Source organism: Haemorhous mexicanus, chromosome 10 (genome assembly GCF_027477595.1).
Source record: "Haemorhous mexicanus isolate bHaeMex1 chromosome 10, bHaeMex1.pri, whole genome shotgun sequence".
Taxonomy (NCBI): Eukaryota; Metazoa; Chordata; class Aves; order Passeriformes; family Fringillidae; genus Haemorhous; species Haemorhous mexicanus.
In genome coordinates this window covers 14811226-14835752 of record NC_082350.1, presented here as the reverse complement: position 1 = coordinate 14835752, position 24527 = coordinate 14811226, and the positions used below count along the sequence as shown (strand labels likewise).

At 36.9% G+C, this 24527-nt stretch overlaps 1 protein-coding gene across 4 annotated transcripts in view; it reads left to right on the top strand.

Moving 5' to 3' along the window:
* The first annotated feature begins 499 nt into the window (after positions 1-499).
* Positions 500-24527, top strand: part of OPA1 (OPA1 mitochondrial dynamin like GTPase) — a 48525-nt gene continuing 24497 nt past the window's right edge. Inside the window, exons 1-22 of one of the 4 annotated variants that reach the window (XM_059855459.1) lie at positions 500-649; positions 3326-3644; positions 3951-4047; positions 5309-5416; positions 6613-6666; positions 7528-7595; positions 12245-12343; positions 16377-16430; positions 16806-16910; positions 17834-17920; positions 18785-18898; positions 19217-19297; positions 19701-19775; positions 20111-20182; positions 20322-20421; positions 20948-21078; positions 21607-21679; positions 21771-21843; positions 22595-22710; positions 23325-23389; positions 23982-24058; positions 24291-24456. In XM_059855459.1, the coding sequence (XP_059711442.1) occupies positions 621-649; positions 3326-3644; positions 3951-4047; positions 5309-5416; positions 6613-6666; positions 7528-7595; positions 12245-12343; positions 16377-16430; positions 16806-16910; positions 17834-17920; positions 18785-18898; positions 19217-19297; positions 19701-19775; positions 20111-20182; positions 20322-20421; positions 20948-21078; positions 21607-21679; positions 21771-21843; positions 22595-22710; positions 23325-23389; positions 23982-24058; positions 24291-24456 (2163 nt within the window). In that variant the 5' untranslated portion in view covers positions 500-620. The remainder of the gene's footprint in view (positions 650-3325; positions 3645-3950; positions 4048-5308; positions 5417-6612; positions 6667-7527; positions 7596-12244; positions 12344-16376; positions 16431-16805; positions 16911-17833; positions 17921-18784; positions 18899-19216; positions 19298-19700; positions 19776-20110; positions 20183-20321; positions 20422-20947; positions 21079-21606; positions 21680-21770; positions 21844-22594; positions 22711-23324; positions 23390-23981; positions 24059-24290; positions 24457-24527) is intronic. The other 3 variants (XM_059855460.1, XM_059855461.1, XM_059855462.1) reach the window with 3 other exon arrangements.

Below are 24527 nucleotides of genomic sequence, written 5' to 3'. Positions count from 1 at the left end.
CCTGCCGGACCGGGCCGCGCTGGGGTGCCCGAGAGCAGCCAGGGGCACAGGGACGAGGCCCCGATCATGGGGGTGGTGGGGGGGATCCAGAACCCCAGTGTGAGGGATCCATGACCCCGATGTGAGGGAACCATGATCCCAGTGCGGGGATCCACGACCCAAGTGTGACTAATCCAGGTCCGCGGTGCGAGGGGTCCATGATCCCGGAGCGGGGATTTGTGATCCGAGTGTGAAGGACCCCTGATCCCGGTGCGGGGATCCCTGATCCAAGTGTGAGAGCTCCATGATCCCGGTCCGGGGACCCGTGATCCATGTGTGAGGGATCCCGGATCCCGGTGCGAGGATCCCTGATCCAAGCATTACAGATCCAGCACTCCCCGACTCCCCGCTCCCGGCCGACCAGCCCCCGCGGTGCTCCCTCTAAACCTTCCCTCCTTCTCCGCAGCCGAGCTCGGAACCTTCGCGCGCTGAGGCGAGGTTTCCGGCGGGGCGGGCCGTGCGGACCGCGGTGCCCGGAAGCGGCTGCCGCTGCCCTTGCCCTCAGCGCGGCCGCGCTCCTGCGGCTCCCGGGCCGCTCCCGCTCCCTCCCGGGCCGCTCCCGCTCCCTCCCGGCCCTTACGATGTGGCGGACGCGGGCGGCGGCGGCTTGGTAAGCGGGACGGGCCCCGGCGTGCTGCAGGCGGCGCAGCATAGCGGGTTGGGGTGCGAAGTGCGGGTGTGAGTGGCGCAGGGCTGGGCCTGAGGCTGCTGCGGGCGACAGCCTGGTAGCCCCGGGCTGGGCTCTTTCCCACCCTCCGGCTCCCCTGGGACCTGGGGGAGGCGGTGCATGTAGGAGGGGGCTGCTTGTCCCGCATTCTCGGCCGAGGGAGCTCGGGCCGCTTTCGTGTCCAGGCGTTGTCCCTGCCAGCAGCTGCCTTGCGTCCCGCTTGTTTCCCACCGTTCTTCTGCAGCGTTCCCGGCTGGAGCAGTGACAGTGACTGGTGGATGAGACCACGATGTTCCTTGGCAAATTTTATAGAGTCATGGAATAGTTTGGGTTGGAAGGGGAACGTGAAGATCGTCTAGTTCCAGCCCCTTTTTGGGAGAAGCAGTAGGAAAATAAGCGTTGTCTTGTGCTGAGGGAGAAAGAAAACGCCACTGGGTGTTTTTTGGGTTACGTTTGCTTTGTTGTCACAGGCATAGCCGGCCACTTACTTTGTGTTTTATAAGACATTTATAATCTCAGTGCAGTGTTGCAGGTTGCAGGCGTGTAATCGGGCAGAACCACTCTGGAAGGATAGTTTTTGTTACTGTTAAAACCAATGTAGCTGAGGCTTGAAATTTGGAACGCATTAAGTGGTCATTTAATAGCATTGTTCTGCCATGCTTTTCAATCTGGCTGTACTTTTCATTGGAGATCTCAGGGTGATTTTTTTGTTCAGTATTCATCAGGAGACTTAGTAGCAGGAGGAAGAAGGAAATAGAATATGGATGTTTTTGTGTAATGGAGAAGTAGTGGGGGTTTTAATGAATTATAAGATTTCAGATGTGGAAGTAAAGCAGCCGAATTTGAAATATGCAATAACACTCAAAAGGAAGTTGTGGATTGAGGTTTTGCCAGATAACTTTAATGGAATTCAATTTTCCTTTCAGTTTAAGCACACAGACAATGCTATACAACACAATGTGTTCTAAAAGAAAAATGACAGAGAAAAAAGTTACATAATATTACACAAAATGCCTTTAGCCCAGGTGAAGATTAATAACGAGGAGTGACTGCTGTAGTATGTGCTACCACATGGTCTCTGCTGAAAATAATAAATATCTGTGAAAAATTCATGACTGCAAAACAAAATAATGAACAGCCCAGTCACTGGCATGCTTCATACAGGATTAGGACAGCCTGATTTAAAAACCTGGCTTCAAAACTGGGAAATTAAACATTTCATGTGTGGAGGCACTTTTTAGTTGGTTCTCTTTGTAGTTAATTTCTGAGCCTTTTGTAATTGCATGTCCAACAGGAGAAATGCTTTACTGGTTTCGGAATTGTTCTGTTCCTGCTTATTAATCTCTTTCTCGGTTCTAAGTTTCATATTGCTAAAGCCCAGCCTTGCAGAGATGGTTTAGCATAGCAGCAAAGGGAGTCCTTCTCAGCCATAATGACTTAGGAGCAAGGACTGGCAGAGCAGACCCTGGAGTTCCTTTACTGAGCTTTCCACTGCACTAAAGGAAATTTCTAAACTTAGATCATTGGCAGAATTGGTCTTCAAGAGAGAAAATTGTCTGAATTCTGATTTTTAATTTATTTTCCAAAAGCTCAATTTCTGCATTAAAAGTCTTTTTTATGACAAAGTGTTTCACTTCTTTGGACATTAAAAATGAGCCTGTCGTCTCTAGTACATTGAAAATCTTGATGCAAAGAACTGTATAGATCATAAAGCATGTTATTAGAAAGTGCTGTAATATTTTCCACTAAGTATGATTCACTTGTTCTTGTTAAAATCTGGTAATTTTAAATGTTTTAGGATTAGGGGATTAGTAATTTGCCATTTCAATTATATGAAGCACTTCTTTTTTTTATTTGTCCCATTTGGGAGTAAATGCACTTGATAATATTGAAAACCCTGAAAAAAGCATCAAAGAACAAGATTGCATTTCAACTTTCAAAATTTCAAGCCTGTAATTTCACACATAGTACACAATTTTTATTCCAGACCATATGTTTGCATAACATAGGCAGGATTGATTAGGCTCCTGTGTTTTCACATGTGCTTTTCATGTCTGAGCTCTGCTTTCAGAGTCAAATCTTCCAGACTTTTCCCTCTTAAATCTGAATTCCTACATAATGCCATTAAGAACTTGCTTGGCCTAAATAGTGCAAATGTATTCTACAAAGAATTTTTTTCTGTGTATTGGGTTTTTTTAAGGTTTGGAAATCCTGTGCTAACTTAATGTTCTCTAAAAGTTCATTTAGAGAATAAGACAGGCCAAACTGTTTTCTTGTATATTGGAAGTGTTTTGTGGACTCTTTAGCCCAAACAATGCTTTACCACATGTTAATTGCCCTATTGCAGTGTGAAAGTTAAATGTAATCCATAACAGACTTCAGAATTTGTAGTTAAGGTTTTGTGTCTGTAGCCACTAGAAATACTATACCCATTAACAATGTTTGCAGCTTTTTATTTTCCTCATAAGCATAGCAGTAGTAGCTAGAAATTGTGGATTCAAGGTGATGTAATAAGATTATCTGTAACCAGCTGGAATATAATGTGGATTGCTTCTAAAGAGGTCTTTGAATTAATGGTGTGTTGAAGAAATCAGTTGAAGTTTTTATTTCTTTTTTTAGTGTCATCTGTCGGAGTCTAGCAAACAGCAGCTATGGAATAAAGAGAAAATCACCGCTTCAAAACCTGCATCTTGTTTCCCGAAGTATACATCATCCCTACTATCCAAGTGCAAAGTTCCAGAGACCTCCCTTAAGGATATCCATTCAGCAGTTCTCTTCTCTGAATCGTCTTCCCCTTCACAAAACAAAACTTTTAAATGTAAAACATGGATACCAGTCCCACAGGAACTTTTGGCTGGCCAGATTAGCCTCTAGGCTTCTCAGAGTTCGCTATCTCATCTTAGGATCTGCGGTAGGAGGTGGCTACACAGCTAAGAAGGTATTTATCTCTGGAAGCTACTTCATGCATTTTGTCTTTGCTATTACATACTTCAGAACAGAAGTTCTTGTTATAGCCACAAGAATACGGGATGCCATTGCTTGGTTAACTGATGATAATAAAGATGAGTGAATATGGAAAACATTGTTTAGGAAACTGCTATAGATCTTAAAAGATCAAAGTGCTACTCATAGCTAAAGATGGTGGGTTAGTATGTTTTATGTGTAGGTAGTAGTTGCTCATACACTTCTCTATGTACGTTTCTCTTTCTATTTCTACCATGATTTTTTTTCCTTTCTCTGTTAGACATATGAGCAGTGGAAGGACATGATACCAGATCTCGAGGATTATAAGTGGATTGTTCCTGACTTCATCTGGGAGCTTGATGAACTTGTTGACATTGGTATCACAAAGCCATGATGTTACTCTGTCTAAGGACTGGCATGTGTAAAACTTAACATAGGAGTGTAGGTCCTCAGGGCCTCACTCCAGGAGTAGCTTTTCAGATGTAATTTGAGTGGACTTTTATTTTTGGAGTTTGATGTGTGTTTCACCAAAGAATTTGTATCACTGTGTTTGTAAGAAGAAATTAAGCTCTGTTTAGCATGGATATTCCCTAATACATCCTTTCATTTGAGAATGTTCTTGGTCCTTTCATAAAGCCATATAGTCCCATTAGTCTCCCAGAAAGGAGAGCTGCAGCGTGATCTAAGAGACTCACACAGGTTTTGGTAGTATTATGCAGAAAGTTTTTTCTTTCTATATGATTGACTTAAAAGTGAAGATATTAATAGGTAGTAAACAATATGTGTGAGTAAAAGATCAGTTGAAAATGCAGAATAGTGAACCTGCCTATCCACAAAATTATCTTGAAGATACAGAAGAAAAGAAAGCAAAAAATATAGACTTGCTTTCCTGAGCCTTCAGGTTGCAGTAGAGTCTTTTGTGTATTTTTAGATGAAAGACAGAAATTTGAAAATCAAGTGCTGACTTATATTTTGTATGCAGGGTAGAAATGTGATGATATTTAAAAAAAAAAAAAAAGATTTTACTGCATAGAATGGTAGAATGCTTTGGATTGGGAGGGACCTTATAGATGTTTACTTCCAGCCTTGATGCCATGTGTGAGAATTGAATAGGTAAATGCAGAGATTGAAAACTGATACAAGTTTTTCTTGTTCTTACTGCAAATAAACACTGCTTTTTTATAGTGCTTTAAAGCTAATGATTTTTACTCTTAAGGATCACAAAATTGGCTTGTTTATGAAATTGAAAACTAAGCTTTTCTTAAAAAGATTAAAGACATGAGCATAGTTACAGTTTCATGTAATTTTAAAACATCCTCTACAAAGTATGTGAAAGGATAATGTATGAAATGTGGTAAAATGCAGCAATAAGTTTTCGGCAATTATAGAGTACCTGAGGCAGCCAACTTATCAGGAAGTTCAAAGTCTAAAAAAGCAAGTGGTTTTTCAGACCTGATAGTCTTTCCCAACAGTAGTGGGGGGAGGTGCAGGTAGAAAGAAACTTCTTGATACTTGTTTAAAAAAATTTTTAAAAGCCATATCCTGAAGCAGTTACTAGGTTTTATAGCCTAAGCCTTTTTTTCCCCCAGAAATAATAGAAAAAAGCCCCACTCACTAACTGTTGTACTGTTTTCCTAGAAAAACTTCTCAAAGCCCTCCCTGATGCAGATGACCTTGCCAAACTTATGCCTGACTTTGACAAGATTGGAGAGAGCCTCGCTTCACTGAAAGGATTTCTTTCTCCTGGTGAGAGCAAATTTTCAGCTTAGTTTTAATTTCAAAAGCTGAACCTATTTGATGATGAGGGTGTAGGTATGTCCTTAGACGCTAGAACAGAGCAGATCCTGAAAATGTTTGTGTTTGCATTGACTATCTCTTCTGAAAGAGTTGTGGACACAGGTAAGTGTAATGTATTTTTAAAAGCGAGAATTCTAGTAGCAAGTGCAGAGCACTGTAATGTGAAATTGAATAGAAGACTTCTATTCAGCTTCAGCTTCTTCTTCAGCTTGAAAGCTCAATTCTTCAGTGAGTCAGAGAAGCTGGATGTGTCCAGCTAGAACTTGGTGAGAGCGTCACTGGACAGCAGCAATATCACAGCTGTTAGAGGAGAAAAGAGTTGGATCATTAACAGCAAAGGTTCTTAATGTTGCAAGTGTGTGAAATAGGGGATTTGTAACAAAGGTATTCTGGGTTGAATGATGTTTTCCATCTGGTCATGGACTCAGGGAAACTTTCTTGGAGATTTAGGTTAGGTGGAGCAGTGTTTCAAAGGAGCGGTTAAGAGTTCTAAATCCTTCAGAAAAGACACTGGAATGGTTTGTCTATTCAGTGTATCCAGGCAGTAGGAGGCTAAATGGTTTTTAGGTTTTAGCAGACTTCAATGAGACATTTCTATCACTGGGCTTTTTAAAACTGAGAACAATTAGATTTGATCATTGTATCTGACTTGTTATTGAGCACAACTCAAAACTTATTCTTTCTTATAATAAGCTGAAGATTATTCGTATTATATACCCTAGTAATTAAGCCTGCACTCATGAAAGATTCTATCTGTGAGGGGTTATATCATTGTTCTAAGTGTGTTTGAAAATATTTTCATATCAGTGTGTGTAAGAAGTGTGGTTTTGTTTCTTTGAAATACTGTCAATGGCAGAAGTAATTTACTAGTCTTACAAATGCAGCGAGAATCTAAGTAGAGGCCAAGGTCAGCAGAGTGACAAGTAGATTACAATCTCCTATGTATTCTGGCTGTTTAAAATTTTAACAGTTTAAAATTGTGTTGTTATTGACCAATAGTGAGATGTCACCTATTACTCACACTGGCATTGTGGCCATTTATGATTATGTGGACCTCCAAATGAAACAAATATCCCTCATCTTTATCTTGCATTTTGTTTTGTGTTTATAATTTCTATTTCCCCTCTTCTGCTGATTTTTCACAGGTTACAATTTGGTTAGTGAAGTCATAGGAGCTTCTGATCTACTTCTGTTGTTAGGTGTGTAAAAGCCCTTTTTCCTGCCCTTAACCTGCCTTTTTACAGCAAACTGTTAAAGCACTACTATACTAAGAGGAGTGAATATCACTATAAATACAACTATTTACAGCAACTCAATATGGATTTATAAATATTTTCCAGCTATGTTTTTAAAATACTTCATAGAATCACAGAATCACTGAATGTGCTGAGTTGGAAGGGCCCCATCTGGATCATTGAGTCCAACTCCTGGCCCTTTTCAGAGATATCTTAAAAATCCCACCATGTGCCTGAGAGATATCCAAAAGCTTCTTGAGCTCTGCCAGGGTTCGTGCTTTGACCACTTCCCTGGGGAGCCTGTTCTAGTGCCCTGGCACCCACTGGGGGCAGAACCTTTTCCTCACTTAGGTCCTCCTCTGTGAGAATGAATAGGTGAATGATTGATGTATCTCTGCCACAGTCCTTAGCAGATGCTTTTATTTCAGGCTTGCTCCAGAAGCTTCTTTTGAAAACCTGTCATTACAATAGGAAAGGTTTTTTTTTTTTTCTCATTACAGTAACATCAGTGGATTTTGTATTATCCTTCTGTCTTTCGCAAAAACTAATTCTACAATATTTTTAGAACTTTTAATAGTCTAACTGAAGCACCCTGCTCTCTTGTGATATGATTAATCTGAGTCGTAAACTAGATATAAAATTTTAAGATGTGTTTTAAACTGATTTTATTCTTCAGTTTCTTAAGATGAATTTTTTTTATAGGAACTTCAAAGATTATTGAATTACTAACTCATAGGGTTGAAGCTTTAATTTTCTTGTAACCATAGTTTGAGAATTTTTAAGTGCCTTTCCATCTTATTATTAGTTTCTGTAATTGTGTCTTAGGTTCTCCAGGAGAAACAGCATTCCGGGCTACTGACCAGGGATACGACAACGACAAACAGTTCAAGAAGGTAATTAATTGCAAACCTGAAAATGTCTCTATAAACGGATATTTGTTGTTTAAAAGTGCATCAGTAGCCATTGCAGAAGTTGATTTGAAGCAGCTTGAAAAGAATTTATTGTTGAATATTAGTTCAGTATGCATTACTGCTTGTTGTATATAAAGGTATTGCAGGGATAATAAACATTTAGGTGTAAGGAAATACAAGGCAGACATGAAAACCTTTAGTAATTGCATTATTAAGAAAATTGGTCTGCAATAAGAATGTGATTTTAAGTATTGTATGTGCATTTGTAGTTTTTCAGGGCATTGTCTCCATGGCACTTGAGTTTATAACTTATTAATGGAGTTGGTTTAGGTGTTTATTTTTTAGCATTTCTGCTTCAAACTCATTTCTGTTGACATTTTCACAGTTTTCATTCTTACTTAAGAATTTCTGACTTAAAGAATTTCCATTTCTTAAAGTAGTCTGTTTCTTAATTTTTTTATCTAGATAAAGCATACATCATATTTTTGTTACTATTTTCTGGAAAATAATGTTACTGTATTTTGATAACCTAAAGTTTTAGCACTTTTTTCCTTGAAGTCAAGAAGGTGAAATTTATTTTTTTGTTTTCATGAACATTTCTGTTAAATTCCTAAATTGTCATATTGCTCATCCTTTAAAGGCTTTTTATTTTTCTTGTGTGTGTGTTTTTAAAAATTGTTTTACAAAAATGGTAGGAAAACAATATATATCAGGGAATTTGTAAATTATCATATAATTATTTTTGAACTGAAATTTTCTCAACTATTACTGGGGCTTTTCCATAAACAACTTTTCTGTATATGCAGGCATGTATACATTTATTCTGCATTAATTCTGCATGGTAACATAGTGAAACATGTACAAAGCTCAGATCTTACAACCATTTTTCCCCCTGTAGACTCTCATGGATTTTTACACAAGAATTAACCTAGCTTCTTATTTCCCCTTTGTCTGTAAACTGTCTGTATTTTTCTCCAGGATGATTGCTTTGCACAGGTTTCACTGTATAAAACATAAAGAGCACTTTAATATTGATATGTGAAGAAGTGGCCATCTTAGTTTATTGTCTCTGAAGATTGAAATAACTGATACTTTTATTGAATACTAGTAATACCATTAAAACTTGTTATGATCCTGTGGTTGTTTCGGGTGCAGTGATATCTGCATTTTAACGTTGACTGTGGTGTGGAAAATATCACCAGATTAAATTAATATGATTAAGAAAATTTTGTCTGGTCTAATGATTATATCTGATAAGAAACTGTTAATTTGCTAATTAATATGATCAGTTTGGACAGAATATTTCAAGCTAGGAATATATGAACCCCTGGCATAATTATCAAGTTTGTTGGCAGGCAAAATTATTACTTTCTCAAGACAATGAGTAAGATGGCCTTTTTGCATTTAATGCTTACCACTGCCGACCAATGCTAGTTTAAGAACTGTGATTGTATGGGTTCATAAAGTGATTGTATGGGTGCTGTAGTATGATACTCAATGTGCCTGATGAGGGATGGTTTTCTTTGTTTCGTTGTGGAGAGATTAGGAACTGATAAATCTAGAAATTATTTGTTTGGAGGAATTTTCTGGAGAATTGTTACAGGATGTGATCCTCAGACAGGTCTCTAAAAGCTTCCAGTAGACTGAGTGAGAAACCAGTTGTTTTGCAAAGTAACTTTAAGAGAGTGAAAAATGTCCTAAACACCAAATCAGGCTGTACTGCTTCTTGTCAGCTAATGTGTTTTTCTCATAATCTCTCCTTTAATCCAAAAAGTACAATATTTTTAAAAGAGAATTAAACTAAAATTACTGGAGTGTTCAAATAAGTAGTTTAAATATGTGGCATCTAAATCTCTTTTTACCTGGATTAAATAAGAAATTTTGTTCTGGGAGAAAGAAGAGGGAAGTTATAAAAACTATAGTGAAGTACAAGTACTGTATTGTAAGTGAGGAACTAGTTGAGTCTTCTACTTCTAACAGCTCTGTTACCTTCTTAGGTTATCATGCACTATTGTCTGTCTCCACAAAAATTTTCTTAAAGAAATAGTTTCCTCTTAAAGCAGACAAATTCCAAAGCGTAGCCTTTACTATTAAAGAAAACATATAGTGATTATAGCTGTGATGGAGTTGGATTGAAAACTGTGGCTCAGGTCTTGGTGTGGGGCTTAGAGTCCTTTCTCTGCTCTGGTTCTTTGGTACCATGTCATGCTGTGGAGACCCTGCTGCTCCCAGGAGCAGTTGCAGTGTGTGATTGTCTCACTCAGCCTGCACAGGGTCACCTTCAGTTGGTGTAAGAAGCTGCACAGTATCCCACAGCCCTTGACTACAGCTGCTGCTGGAGAATGAGAGAGACTTGAGTAAGGACTGTCACTGACTTGAATTTGTTTTTAAACATTTGTTTTTTTGTTTTGTTCTTCCTTGCAACTTGTGCAATAAAGTTTCCATCATTTTCTCTGTTTTATTAAGAGTGCTATTATATTCCCAACTTAATTTCCAGTTTCATGTTATAGATGTTCTGGATAAAATTGTTACATTTATTCAAATTCTTAAAAATTGATCCCTTTACCTGTCTTGTAATTTTCACTCCTTTGTATTCTTTTTAAAATAAAGAGAGTCATACTCAGCTATAGTGCAGTATATTAACTTTTAATACAAGGTAAGAGGGGATGGGAGAAGTTTAAAGAATGCCCGGTAACAATGTCAGGGTTTGTCCCAATATGTCAACTACTGTAGTCTTTTAACTTCTGTTATTCCCTACCCTTTACATTGTTTCTTTGACAATGAAAAGAATAATGTAATGGTTGTAAAGAACTTGATTTTCGAAATCGCATTAATTGATTTGTGTTGATTTTTCTAGGAAAAATTCTTTAAAGGACAGTTTGATTTTGGTGGAGGGGACATGCAGTGATAATGTCCAATGACAGATATCAATATTTTTGTTTGTGTCTTGGTTTATGCCAGCTGGGGTACTTTGTGTATAGTTCTGTGCTATTTAAGGTTCTTAATTTTTTAATATTATTTTATTTTTTAATCTAAAACTGTAAATTAAGATCTAAAATATAAATGAAATAATAATGGGATTATTGATTGTAACATTATCTTCTTTGTATCTATCAGAGAAGTTTTTTAAATGACATAATTTTTTTATTTGAAATTTAATAAAATGGTGTGACTGTAGTTGCAAATTATTCTTGTCATACTTTATTTTGGAATAGGAGTCACATGTACCAGATGTCTTTGAAAGGAATTGCTGATTAAATAATTTGATTTGGTGACTTCAAACTTCTGTTACTTCCTGTTTAAATGCTGAAAGGCCTTCATGGCAGATTTTGTTCAGTGTTTTTTCTTGTGTTTTTGGACCCATAGCATAATGTTTAAAGGGAATGTGTTGGGTCATACTGAGAGTTTCCTTGTCTGCAAAATATAATTATTGTTCTTCTAATACTAAATGTAGCCATGAGGCTTCCTCTCCTTGCTGCTGCATAGGAATGAAATCTTTTGCCTGAGTTCCTGGCTCAGTTTTAGTGCATTTGCTAGTCTGGCATTAGAGGCATTTATTAAATCTGAAAGTGGTTCAGTAAAATGCAAGAAGATTTTTTTGTGCTTCAGATTGTACAAATCACTGTTTAACAAATGTTTATATTTGGTCATTTGATTGTGTCTCTCCTTTTATCCATTCTCTTGTGTTGTTTATCCTTATGTGTACATGCCTGTGTATTTCATGCAACAAATGTATACCTTGATGATGGATGTCTTGAATTCTTACACCAAACTTCTGTTTCAGAGCTTGTTTTGATTCCTGAAGTACATTTTTGAAACATTTCATTTCACTGAATGTTTTCTTAGAAGATGTAATATTTTTAAAAGCGATTTATTGAAATATTTCATTAATATTCTTCTCTGAATTCTCTGAAATAAACAGTTCATGAGCTTCTGGTAGAGGCTGGCATGGTATTTCTCAGCCTATTTTGAAAGACAGCTCACCATTATAGGATTGTTTGATGTGGAGGGAGAAGAGAACTAAGCTTTGTGGAAATGCTGAATGAGTAAAAGAATAATCATGAAGTTTTAGGGATTTTTGGAATGATCAGGAAGAGTTATGACAGCTTGAATTTAAATTGCAGTGTGTTACGGAAGTGGAGAGGGAGCTTTTTCTTTTTTTTATGCTCAAGAAACTATTTTTCTTCTGCTAGCTTTAGAAAGTTAAGTACCAGCCAAAAATCATCTTTTTATAAACTGTCTGTATTTTGCTAGGAATAAAAACAAAGCAAAAATACCCTAAAGAACTTTTAGTGACAAAACTGAGCTGAACAATTTGATAATATTTTAAAGCTGAGATAGTTATAGGCGGAGTTTTTAAAATATTTAGATGCTTAGTTAAAGTTGAATATAACTGTAAAATGTAGCTAAATGTTGGTTGCTTTGTTCTGCCTGGATTTGCAAAATGCATGGTTTTGCTGACTCTATCCACTCCAGCTAGCAAGAGATCTTGCCAATGAAATTCCACTTGCATTTGAATTGACCCGTTCATACCTGTTTTTCATCTGTCTTTGTGTCATGCCTTTTGGTTTAACTTTGTTCTCCTTACACCCCAAATTTTTCCTCTCCTCTTTATTATAAACTCACGGCAGGGCCTGCTTGGGGAGCTCATTCTGTTACAACAGCAAATCCAGCAGCACGAAGAGGAAGCTCGCAGAGCCGCTGGCTTCTCTTCCCAGCAGAAGCGCAAGGTGATGCCTTAAGGGACGATATGTTCTGCATTCACTCTAATCCAATACTTCAGCTCTGTTCATTTGAGCTAGAAAAATCTAACTAATTAAATCATGGATGCAAGTAATTAGCCAACTTCACTACAGATGGGTAGTCCTGTTTCAGTTTAACCAACTTGCATTTAAACATGATGTTAAAAGCAAACCAGGTACTTTGTGTTGCTTTGAAATGTTATTATTTCTGCCTCTATAAAAAGTGTTATTTAAAGTTCAAACATTAAAAATGCATTTAAGGAAAGTACATGAATCAATGTCAAACCTGTTTACTGTTGCTTGTTTCTGGTAGCTCTGTCTTGTAAGAGTGTAGCTGTTTACAGGGACTGTATCTCTGGGAGTTTTTCTCCTCTGCTTTATTGCCAATCTGAAAATGACAGCAGCTCCTTAGTAATGATTTTGCACAGACAATTGAATGCTGCTGATAATAACAGTATCTACTGTATATTCATCAGTGGTAGTCCCTTGTCTGTTCTCCATCCTAAAGCAGAAATTTTACTGATTTGTTGCGCTTGTTGAACATCTGTACTGCTCTTATTTAATTTAAGCTCTGATCATTTTGTTAATTATTATATGGCTGATTGGAAATCCCTCTTAAATTGGGATGTTTTAGTTGTCTGATCTGTTGCAGTCTGTAATTCTTGACCACGTTGCTTTGTTGGCTGCTTTTGTGTCTCCTTAAAAACTTTCTGATTAGTCATACTTTTCAGCAGCTTTGGAATTGAGCACTGAATATAGAACTTGATCATCTGTTCATCTGAAGATAAATCCCACAGAAAGAGAAATGCACTAAATATGAATTAAACTTTTAGACATATTTGCATAGCTGTAATTGTCTTGCTTTTGCATACATCAGCTTTCTCAGAAAGTATAGTAGTACTTCAGTGTTTTACTTTCTTGCCATATTATTTTATATGGTTTAGAGTTACAAGCTCCCTTGTCAGATTGTATACAGTTTATTGAGAGAGCTAGAGTATGGAATAATAGATTGAAGTAATAATAAAATGTATGAACTTGTAAAATTGCTGGAAATCCCACACAATATTTGATATATAAAAATTTGTCAGCCTAATAAATATATTCAGGGAAGAAAATGAGCTTGATACTATATTTGTTTATGATTGAGATTCTACTTTTTAGTACTTTGTTGCAACTAATTCTACAATTCCTAAGCTATGAAGAAACTGCAAGGGCTGTCTTTGTAAATGTTATCTTCCCTTCCATGGCAAGTATTGTGTTTTCATAGGATTGAAGGTCTTCCTTCCTTTGCATATGGAAAATTTTCACTTAGCATTCAATGTGCTGTTTGGCATACATGCCTTAAGACAATGAGTCTTGTTTGTTACACTAACTTTTATGTTTGAATCAATTTGAAAGAGATGGTAAACTATTTTCTTTAATACCTTTATATGAAGATATGGGTCAAAGAATCCAATTATTGATGCACAGTCTCTTTTGGAAGAACAAATTGTGACTGTCAATGAAATAAGTCATTGCAGGCCCTTCTGACTGGGCATAAACTAACCCTTTTTATTTTTTAACTGAGTTGTCTTGCTTGCATGTCTATAATAAAACATGGTATTTTTATTTCAGTTCTTGAAAGTTTTGTTGCCCAATTTACTTGTATATTTTTCCATTTTAATTTATTTACTCGGTATTGAATCTACTGCAGTTGTAAATTAAGTAACCGTACAAACCATCTCACAATCAGGAGAAGATACTAAAACCAAAAATTTAATCTTCTCTTGTTGATTTTTTTTTTTTTTGGGGCAGCCTGTTAAATATTTAGCAGTAAAATTGTTTACAGCTGCACTGTGCATGGCTGCTTGAATGCATTTTGTCTGGGCCTTAATATTTTCATTTAAATTACTGGAAATTGTTGTAGTTCTGCACATAATCAGCTTAAAATTATTTGCAGTGAACAGATATCTGTGTGCAAGGGCCCTTGATTAAAAATAAGTCTCCAGCATTTTTTTCTCATAATTCTTTATGGTGGCAATGGGGAAAGAGGGAGTAATCTTGAGTTACAAACCATATTGAAATGGATTAAACAAATACTCATGTACCTATATAAACATACTTTAATAGCTGATTTTTTTGGGGGGGAGGATAGAAATCAGAAATCAGTCTTACGTGACTGTTAGTACTTCAAATTGATACTTTAGCTTTTATGGCAACTTTAAAATTTCTAGCAATATTATAGACCACATGTTCAAAATACTATGTGTACTAACATTGAAATCACACCTGCACCAAGCACTGAGGCAAAGGCATCATTCTAGAGCTGCTTGTTGGTTTTGACATAACTTACCTAAAGTCCTTGTGCTAGATGATTCTTTGCTTCAGATCTCTAGCGCTAGATCATCTAGTGCTAGATGATTCTTTGCTTCAGATCTCGCAGCGCAAGGCTGTGTAGTATTTTGGCTTTCTGCATTGGACAGAAGCATCAGCCCACACAGGCAGTGCCCATGGTTGGAGGGGTCTGTAGGGAAGCACTTCAGAGGTGCATCATGGCCCCACAAGTCCTCTGAGAGCAGCAGAGAGCAGGAAAATGTTACCTCCTTTGAAAGTCTGCAGCGCATGTAAACACTTTGTTTTCCTTTTCTTTCTTAAATTTTCTTGCTTCTTTTGGCTCGGCACATCACTCTTTGCCTCCTGTTTTTATTTTCCCCTTATATCTCTGAGGTGTTGAAGGTGTGTGTATATGTAAATGTTTATTTACATATAGCAGCTTGTAGTCCTCTGTTCAACTAACCCTGTTTCTGATGTACTTTTGCTACCACTGAACTAATTAACAGCAGTGAAAAGTTAATTTACCTCATTTTGTCTTTGCTCTTTGTGAAAGAAAATAATGGCAATAAGATGGAAGTGTCAGCTTGGATTTCTGTCTATAAAGTGCAGACACAATTCTTCAGGGTTAACAGCTAAATGATACTGAGCACTATGAATACTTGTGGATTATAATTCTTGTTTAGACTGTAACAACTCTTGTAAAGTTTTAGTAATGGAATTAATTTATGTCTAAATAACAGCTGTCCTCTGCATATTTGATAATATGCTCTTTCTCATTTGAAGCCAACTTGTAAATGTCACATGGGCTTTATCACATGAGCTTTATTTAAATATTGACACACTCAATAATTATTTAGGTTACCATTTTTTCTAAATTGAATATTTCATCAGTCAACCATTAGATTTTGTTGTTTGTAAATATTTATGTCATAAGAATTTGTATTCCATCATTAATGCTTTTTGCCTTTGTGTTACTAAAAGGAGATTGTTTAAAACAACTGTTCACTGCATCTTGATGAACACATTTTAGGAACATTTGGCTTAGAATGTTTCTTAGTGCTTGATCTTACTACATTAATTCCTTGAATCTCAAGATGTTTTGTAGTGTAATATCCCAATTTTTCTAGTTTAAATGTAATTTAAATAATTTTAAAATAACCCTTCAAGACTGTCCTGTCTATCTAAAATGTATGAAGTTGTGTAGCATGTTTAGAATTCTGACAAACAAATATGAAATAAGAATGCTTATAAATATTCATAAATGGTAAATACTCATCTGAAAGTATTTTCTGTAGCAAGCAGGTGTTCAGTGATTTTATCACATTAAGATGGTACTAATTCAGAAAATGGATATACAAGGTCCTGATTGTTTGACCACTAAAACTACATTTAGTTCAGTGGCCAGAAATCTCAGCACCCTATGAAGCTGCTTTTCCTTAAGCGCACTTTCCCAGTATTAAGTCTTGAAGGGTTAATTTTTACATTTGCATGTACTGAAATTCAGACAATTCTTTGATTTAAAGCTCTTGTTGCAGATGGGGCTTTTCATCAGCTTTAAAATTCAATGCTAATTGTAGAACTTTACTTGCTGTGAAATGCATGTCAAGTCACTTTTCTTATGTGCAATGAAACTTTCAGTTCGTAATTTGGTTACTTATAGTGCTTAAACTAAACAAGTGATGGTAGCCATGATTATTTTTCTTTGTAGGTTTCTGACAAAGAGAAGATTGATCAACTTCAAGAAGAACTACTACGCACTCAGGTGAGTTTTCTGAGTTATTGATGCCTTTAGTAGTGATTTGTGTGCAGCAGATTTACTAGACAGAAGCACACCCAAAGTATATTTGGTAAAAATGCAGTGCTTTTTTCCATCTCTGAATGTATGAATGCAGAGTCCCCTGTGTTCGCACAGAGCAAAGGTCAGAACAAAAAGTCTGTTCTTCTCTGACAATGACTTACAGAAAGCAAGACCTTATTCCAAGTTTTAATCTCGCCTTGATTAGCAAGACAGAACTAGTTATTTATAGGCTAGATTTCTTCAGGAATGATGCACATATGTTTTTCATAGCTAAAACTTTGCTCATGTGAATCTCTTATGTCCATAATTACACAAATATGTTTGTACTGCTTTTTATAGCTCAAATACCAAAGAATGCTTGAGCGATTAGAGAAGGAGAACAAAGAATTGAGAAAATTGGTACTGCAAAGAGATGACAAGGGAATTCATCAGAGGAAGTTAAAGGTAAGTGTTGCAAAACCACATGGAAATATAATTACACCATATTTTCCATTATGCTATTCTTAATTGCATTTGTTAATTCATATATAAACTTCTAACATTTGTTTTAGGATACCTCTGTTAATTTTTTGAGTCATCAGGATTTTCATACATCCTTTATTTTTTAACTATATAACTTTTGGAAGCGGCTTCAATTGAAAACCACAGAGGGGTTACCGTGTCTAATTAAGTAACTTACCTAACAGATTGGGAAGTGTGGCTTGGTTTTTCATGTAGCTTCACTGTATTTTCAGATAATCTTGCTTCCAACTCTTTTTGCACACACAGTCTGATACCTTTGTGCTTTGTCATGGGTCTCATTGAGTTTGGTAGGAGTAAGTTATGGAATCAGGGAACATCATTTAATGACTGTATAAATCCAGTGAGACCGGCTTTTGTTTTTGTCTGCCAGCATCCTGAACATTTTAAAAATAGATGTTTTCTTCTTCTCTGTGTGATTTGTTAACCAGTATGTATTTTGTTCTTTCCTTTGGGAAAGAACAAGAACAAGAAAGATGAATCTTACTTGTGCATAATAAGTTTGATAACTCTGTATCCTTGTTAATGTTTATTGTTCATCAAACTAAATAATTCTAGATGTTTAATGGAAGAAACTCAATTTAGCTTAACCTAAAAGCTGTTAAATTTGCACTCTGTTGTTCTCTTATGCTGTACGTAGGAGCTTTCATTTTCCACCTTCATCCACAGGAGTCAAGGAGTGTCTTGGTATTGTATTTCATAGAACAAAGGCAGCTGCAGTATAGACAGCTGTGGTTTCAAACCATCAGGAGAAAGTAAAAACATTTTTGCACAAATTTACAGAAGTAGTAGTCTGAAACTTCTTTTCTCTTATTTGGCTGTGTTTTCTCTGTGTACTTTTTTTGTAGAAGTCCTTGATTGATATGTATTCTGAAGTACTTGACATCCTGTCTGATTATGATGCCAGTTATAACACTCAAGATCACCTACCTCGAGTAAGTAGATAACAAGTTCAATGATTTCTACTGAAACACCAGTTTTGCAGTTAAATAGAGCATTTCATTGTATTCCAGAATAATCCAGAGTTAGTGCTAGGCTATTTTCTTGTAACTCCACCTTTTTGCTTAAGACATGTCTTTCATTTTAAAAGCAATAAGATAATTTTGAAAATAACAAATTTAACCATGCTAAGCCTGTTTTGGCTCTTAGATAAACCCTGTCTAGATTCAGTTACTGCTGCTGTGGTCAGCTTTCCATTTCAAATGGTTTCAGTCCATGCACCCCATCCTTGTCAGCTTTGTAAAATGTCTGTTGTCTCCCATTGTGTGTGAGTGCTGCTGAGTGAGTAAGGTGCCCTGTCCATCTCCCCACAGCATGCTGCTGTTTGGGAGGAGATTAGCCTGACTGCTGGTGTAGGAGAGAGCCAGGAATGCTTCCAGCTTGCGCAACCACCTGTAGCATTGGTAGCTTCTATGGGAAGCCACTAAGATGGAGAAACTCAGGATTCAGCTCTTTGCAGGCAGAAGCAGCACCTACCAGATGAGTAGCATTTTGCTTGCAGAAAGGATTTTGTAGAAGAAGAGGAGAGCTGCCTGCCATGAGAGAAACAAGCCCTCCCTTTTTTCAGTAGATGCCCTGGCAGGGTGCTTTGTGGACTGTGCTGTCTTAAGCACAAGTCAATTTTTTTACTTGACTACAAGTTAGTATTTCTTCAAAGATTCCATCTTTAAACCCATGCATTTATTATCAAGCAGAATACAGCTGATGTTGATAAAGATGCATGTCTTCCTAGTCAGCTTTTGTCTAAACTTCCAAAATATCCTTCCAAAAGCCAATGGCTGTTTAAACTTTCACTTAAGGTGGTGGTGGTTGGAGACCAAAGTGCAGGAAAAACCAGCGTGTTGGAAATGATCGCCCAGGCCCGCATATTCCCTCGAGGGTCTGGGGAGATGATGACACGTTCCCCCGTCAAGGTAAGAAACATCCTCAGCTCTGAATCAGCATTTGCTGTATTGTTCTCCCTCTGATTATGACATTGATTGAAGCATACCTGTACGTAGGTTTATAAAATGGCCTGTAAGCAAGGGAGTTGTTTCAGCCAATGACAAAAGCTCTGCAGGTCTGTATTGATCCGTGTCTGACTAGTAGCAGTACCATTTAGTAACTTTGTGCTAAATGATCATTACATATAACTGTGTTTCTACAGAGGGAAGTGTACATATGTCAAGTACTTCTCATGTTTCTCTCTGTTAGATTTGCTATACTTTCTCATTAAAGCTTTTAACATTTAGGTGACCCTTAGTGAAGGTCCCCACCATGTGGCTTTATTCAAAGACAGCTCTCGGGAGTTTGATCTGACCAAAGAGGAGGATGTAAGTATAATAAAGTGACTGGAAGTTAATGAGACTTCTGTTGTTTCTCTGAATAATTTTGTATCTCTGTGATCTCTAAGCCCCTGTTTAATTAGAGTGAAAGATGTTTAGTGGGGCAAGGCATTGTATTAGCTATTAAATTATCTCTTTGGCTGGCACTGAAGTGGATAAAAAGTTGAGTTCTCCTTGTGCCAAGACACTTGCTGAAGCATGAAGGGATCTGCAGGTAATGTGTCATTTAGTGCCCTCCCCATTTATCAGACTTACTAAAGATGCATTTGAAATAATACTTACAAACTGAGATCTTCATCCCTAACTAAAAGTGTTTTTCTGTGTAGGTAATTTTTCTTTTATCACAGGTATAAATAGTTTTCTGTTTGATATTTTGCTTTTCTTGTAACAGCTTGCAGCTTTGAGAAATGAAATAGAAATCAGAATGAGAAATAGTGTGAAAGAAGGGTGCACTGTTAGCACTGAGGTAAGACTTTTCAAATATGTCATGGTAAATATATGTATGTAAATATGTTTTGGAAGTATTCTTCAGCTGGGGGACTGTGATGAATCCAGTCTGCATATACTTTGTATTTTGCAGTATACAAGGTGTATTTGGACTGTTAAAATCAGTTTCATACAACAATGCTGCATTTATACTTGCATTAAAAGTTGTACTTCCTATTTAAAACAATGAGTTGTTGCTGAATAAAACATATGCGTGTAAATATGTGTTCATACAGTTTTATATATGTGTTTATTTATGTAACTATATTCAAAGTAGATGGTGTATAAACTTTTAATTTCAATTTTATTTCACAGACCATCTCCTTAAGTGTGAAAGGTCCTGGTTTGCAGAGAATGGTATTGGTTGATTTACCTGGAGTCATTAGTGTGAGTATGCAATAATTTAAAAAATGAAGACATGTAAATAAAGTAGTGTTATTGATGAGAACATTAGCTGTTGGGGATTTTTAACATGTTTTTTTTCTTTGTTTTTCTTTAAATAATTGTATCCATATGCATATTAAAGACTGTGACATCAGGTATGGCTCCAGATACAAAAGAAACTATCTTTAGCATCAGCAAAGCCTACATGCAGAATCCTAATGCCATCATCCTCTGTATTCAAGGTACTAAGAGTCTAAATAATTATCCACTTGTATTTTTAATCATGGTTCATATGTTACTCTGTAGTCTGTTCTAATGGTATTCTTCCTTTTGTGATAATTTGTGTAGTGTACAAAACAGCACGCTGTGGAATGTCTGTTTATAAATTTAGGCAATCTCTGCAAAATTTGTGGCAAAAGCAACTTTTTGCTAAGAGTTTTTGTAGCATTAAAGAAAAATGGTGATAATAAAATTCAAATTTTTCACAGAATTGTTTTTGGAAGTAGCATGCAATAATATTGAATATAATATAATGTTGACTATTTTGACTAAGATGGTACTTGTTGAAAAGTTACAGAACTGCAACAAACTGCTTTGTTTTGATTCTGGGAACAAAGCAATTTTTCCACTATGTGTATCCAAAAATAGAACATAAGTCTACTTTTACTGGATTAAATTTGTAACATGAAACTTACTTGATGATGGCTACTGTGTTTTCTGTACTGTTAGATTACATAGTCCCTAAAATAAACTTTGTATTTATTTCAGATGGGTCAGTGGATGCAGAACGCAGTATTGTCACAGACTTAGTCAGCCAAATGGATCCCCAAGGAAAGAGGACAATATTTGTGTTGACTAAGGTTGATCTTGCAGAGAAAAATGTGGCTAGTCCAAACAGGGTGAGTCCAAACAGGTGAAACTCTTTTTCTCATATTGTGCTGGCTGAAGTCACAAATGGTAAAATACTTGTGATGCTGGCAGAGATATTGGACCTCACCTGCCTGTTCTAGATGGTTTTGAGTGCTTATTTCTGTATTCAGTATGATGATTTTTTGGTAGTTGTTGTTTTAATCTCTCTCAGGCCTTGCTTTTAGTGATCAGCTATGGAACTTCAGTCTCAGCTTGCTATAATACTGATTCCTTTCATGAAGGTGACCTGAGCAAGTTTCATTTCCCAAAAAGGCTAAGGATATTCTGATATAGGCATTTTTGTTGTGTTTTGTGTTCTGCTGTGTTATGCCTTATTAGATTTATGCCTTTATTTTTTTTATTTTGTTTTGTTTCCAGTCTCAGTAGAGCTCATAGTCCCATGACAAACTGCTTCCTGCTGTAGTCTATGCGTAGCCATGACTAGATCTGGCCTTAAAACTGTGGAATGTCTCTGTGCAAAGTTAATGATAGGTTATTTTAATCCTTCCATTTCATAGATCCAGCAAATCATTGAAGGCAAACTCTTCCCAATGAAAGCTTTGGGTTATTTTGCAGTTGTTACTGGAAAAGGTAAAGAGAGCTCTAGCTCTGCTTATTTTGTCCTTGGAAGCCCAGAAAGCTGTCTGAATGGAACTGTTGCCGCACTCTTTTCTTTTTTCAGGAAACAGCAGTGAAAGCATTGAATCCATTAAAGAATATGAAGAGGAATTTTTTCAAAATTCAAAGCTTTTAAAGTATGTTGCTATTTTATCCTTTCTGTTAAAATGAGCCTGTCTTGATAAATGCTAGCATCAGTTTTTCTTGTGGAATTTAAAAGGATTGCAATGTGGGAAGACTAATTGAGATCTAATATGCTTAAATCAAGTATCATGTTGAGGTGACCAATTTATCCTGGTTTCCTAATGCTTGCTGTAAGTCAGTGGATACACACAGGCATCTTCAGGCAGCTGCTGATTTCACTGCAGTTCTGGGCCACTCTCCCAAGGTTTGTGTGTCTCTCCATCAGCTCTACAAGAAATAAGTTTCAGCCTGTCTAAGCACTTAGAGCTGAGAGGAGTGAATCCAGCCCAAAAGTGAGTTTTAGTGCCTCTCAACATCAGTTGTCTTGGTGTGACCATGTTGTATTCAAAGGGTTGGTTTGTGTGTTCTGAGGGAGGCTCACTGTGTGGAGTTTTGATTTCACAGGCTGGGTATTCCTCAGGAAAGTACAGTACGTGGTCTTTGGGACTGTAGTACCTGCGCTACAACCTCTAGAATAAAAACTTAGGGTGGGGCTTTTTGCTCCTATGTTTTGGGGCTTTCCCCCCTTGCCTTGGTGATGATCTGCACTGAGTATTTTAGAGGAAGAGACTGGAATTTGGGTTAGGTACACAGTAACATGTTATTTTCTGCTCTGAGAAGCAAAGCTTTATTCTAGAGAGCAGAAACTGGGGGCCTGAAATCATGGGTATGCAGAGAACTTCCTCTGGCTGTCTTTCTTTACAGGACAAGTATGCTGAAAGCACATCAGGTAACAACCAAGAACTTAAGTCTTGCTGTGTCAGACTGCTTTTGGAAAATGGTGAGAGAGTCTGTGGAGCAGCAAGCAGATGCTTTTAAAGGTAAACATGTTTGGAAAACAAAGGGAAATAGCAACTTGCTATTAAACAATTATTTCTTCCATATGCATATAATGTTTTGCCAACATACTTGGGAATTGTTTCATATGTTTTATATGATCAGCATTTCCCATTGATAATTGATAATTGCCCTAGGTAATGTCTAGAAAAAAACTAAAAAAATAATTTATGTTGCAAAGTACCACTTACTCTAAAAACCAAAGGAGTAAAAAACTATGAAGAACAAAAATCAAGTCGGGTTTTTTTTTCCACTGGATTAAGATGTTTAAAATGTTCTTCCACTGGATTAAGATGTTTAAAATGGCTTCCTATATAAAGGTAGCATCTGGTCAGCCAGGGCAGGGCTGATGTGTGCAGAGCTGGAAGCTGAATGACTCCACTGTGCTTTTCTAATGCATGAATTCTGCAATTTGTAGACAGAGTATCTTGGCATAGACAGAAAAAAATTCTGCTCATTTGCAGACACACTTCAAGTTCTTGGAGAGTTTTCCATAAGCAACATTTATGGCAGTTTTAAGACCTGCTGAACTTCTAAGGTAGTCATGAAGTGCCTATGGACAATTAAAAAAACAAGGCCCTGTTTCTGATTTTTGCAGCCACACGTTTCAATCTTGAGACAGAATGGAAGAACAATTACCCCCGGCTGCGAGAGCTTGACAGGGTAAATTACACTACTGCTATTACTGTGTGCTACAAAGGGTTGAAGACTATGAATCTAAATTTATGCCTTTTAATTTCACTTGTAAAGGTTTCTTAAAGTTAACATAAAGTACTGACATTTCAAAATGTTAGGACAGGGTGAATTATTGTAGGGGAAGGAAATACTGTTCTTCAAAATTGTGGTGCTTCAGCACTTAAGGCCTTCACTCTTCTAGTATACAGTTACCTGACTTAACTTGCCCCCAGGGATAGGTCAGTGTTTTTTGTGATCATGACAGAACTGGAAAGAGAAGTTATATTCCCTGGTCTTTCAGACAGACTGAGTAAGAAAACAATTGGAATCTCATTTTGTAATTCTTTTATAGAGATCCTGAATATTGAAATGCCATGCCTGGACAAAGGCATGCAAGAGATGGGGGGGCAAATGTATGGCAAACCAGGTAGCTGATGATATGGACACACATTGTTCAGAACATGACCAGGAGGCATCATTTGGTACTTAAAGACCTTAAGGAAAAGGTTTTGAATTTTTTTACCTTTTGTATGGAGACATGATCAAACTACACTTAATCTTATTATTTCCTTTTGCACAGAATGAACTGTTTGAGAAAGCAAAGAATGAGATTCTTGATGAAGTCATAAGTTTGACTCAGGTCACCCCAAAGCACTGGTACAGTAATTTTTTCCTTTTATTTTTTTTCTCCATAATTTACTAGGAGAAGTTTGCCTTTAACATAGAGTTCTAGAAAACAGCATTATCAATTATAAGTAAGAGACTGTTTTTCTTGGACAATGTGTTGTGTTCCTGTGATCTGTAATCTTGTTTTCTGTGTTCCTAACAAGTTGAATGCACACCTATTAGTCACTTGTGTACTGGAAACCATCAATAATTCTTATTTTAGGGAGGAGATGCTTGAGAAAACTTTATGGGAAAGGGTATCTACTCATGTGATTGAGAATATATACCTGCCAGCAGCACAGACTGCAAACTCAGGGACATTTAACACCACTGTGGACATCAAACTGAAGCAGTGGACTGACAAGCAACTGCCTAATAAAGCAGTAGAGGTGAGAATTTAGTTATTTAAATTTTTAAAAATTAAAATTTAATTAAATTGTAAAATGAAAGCATAACTCCA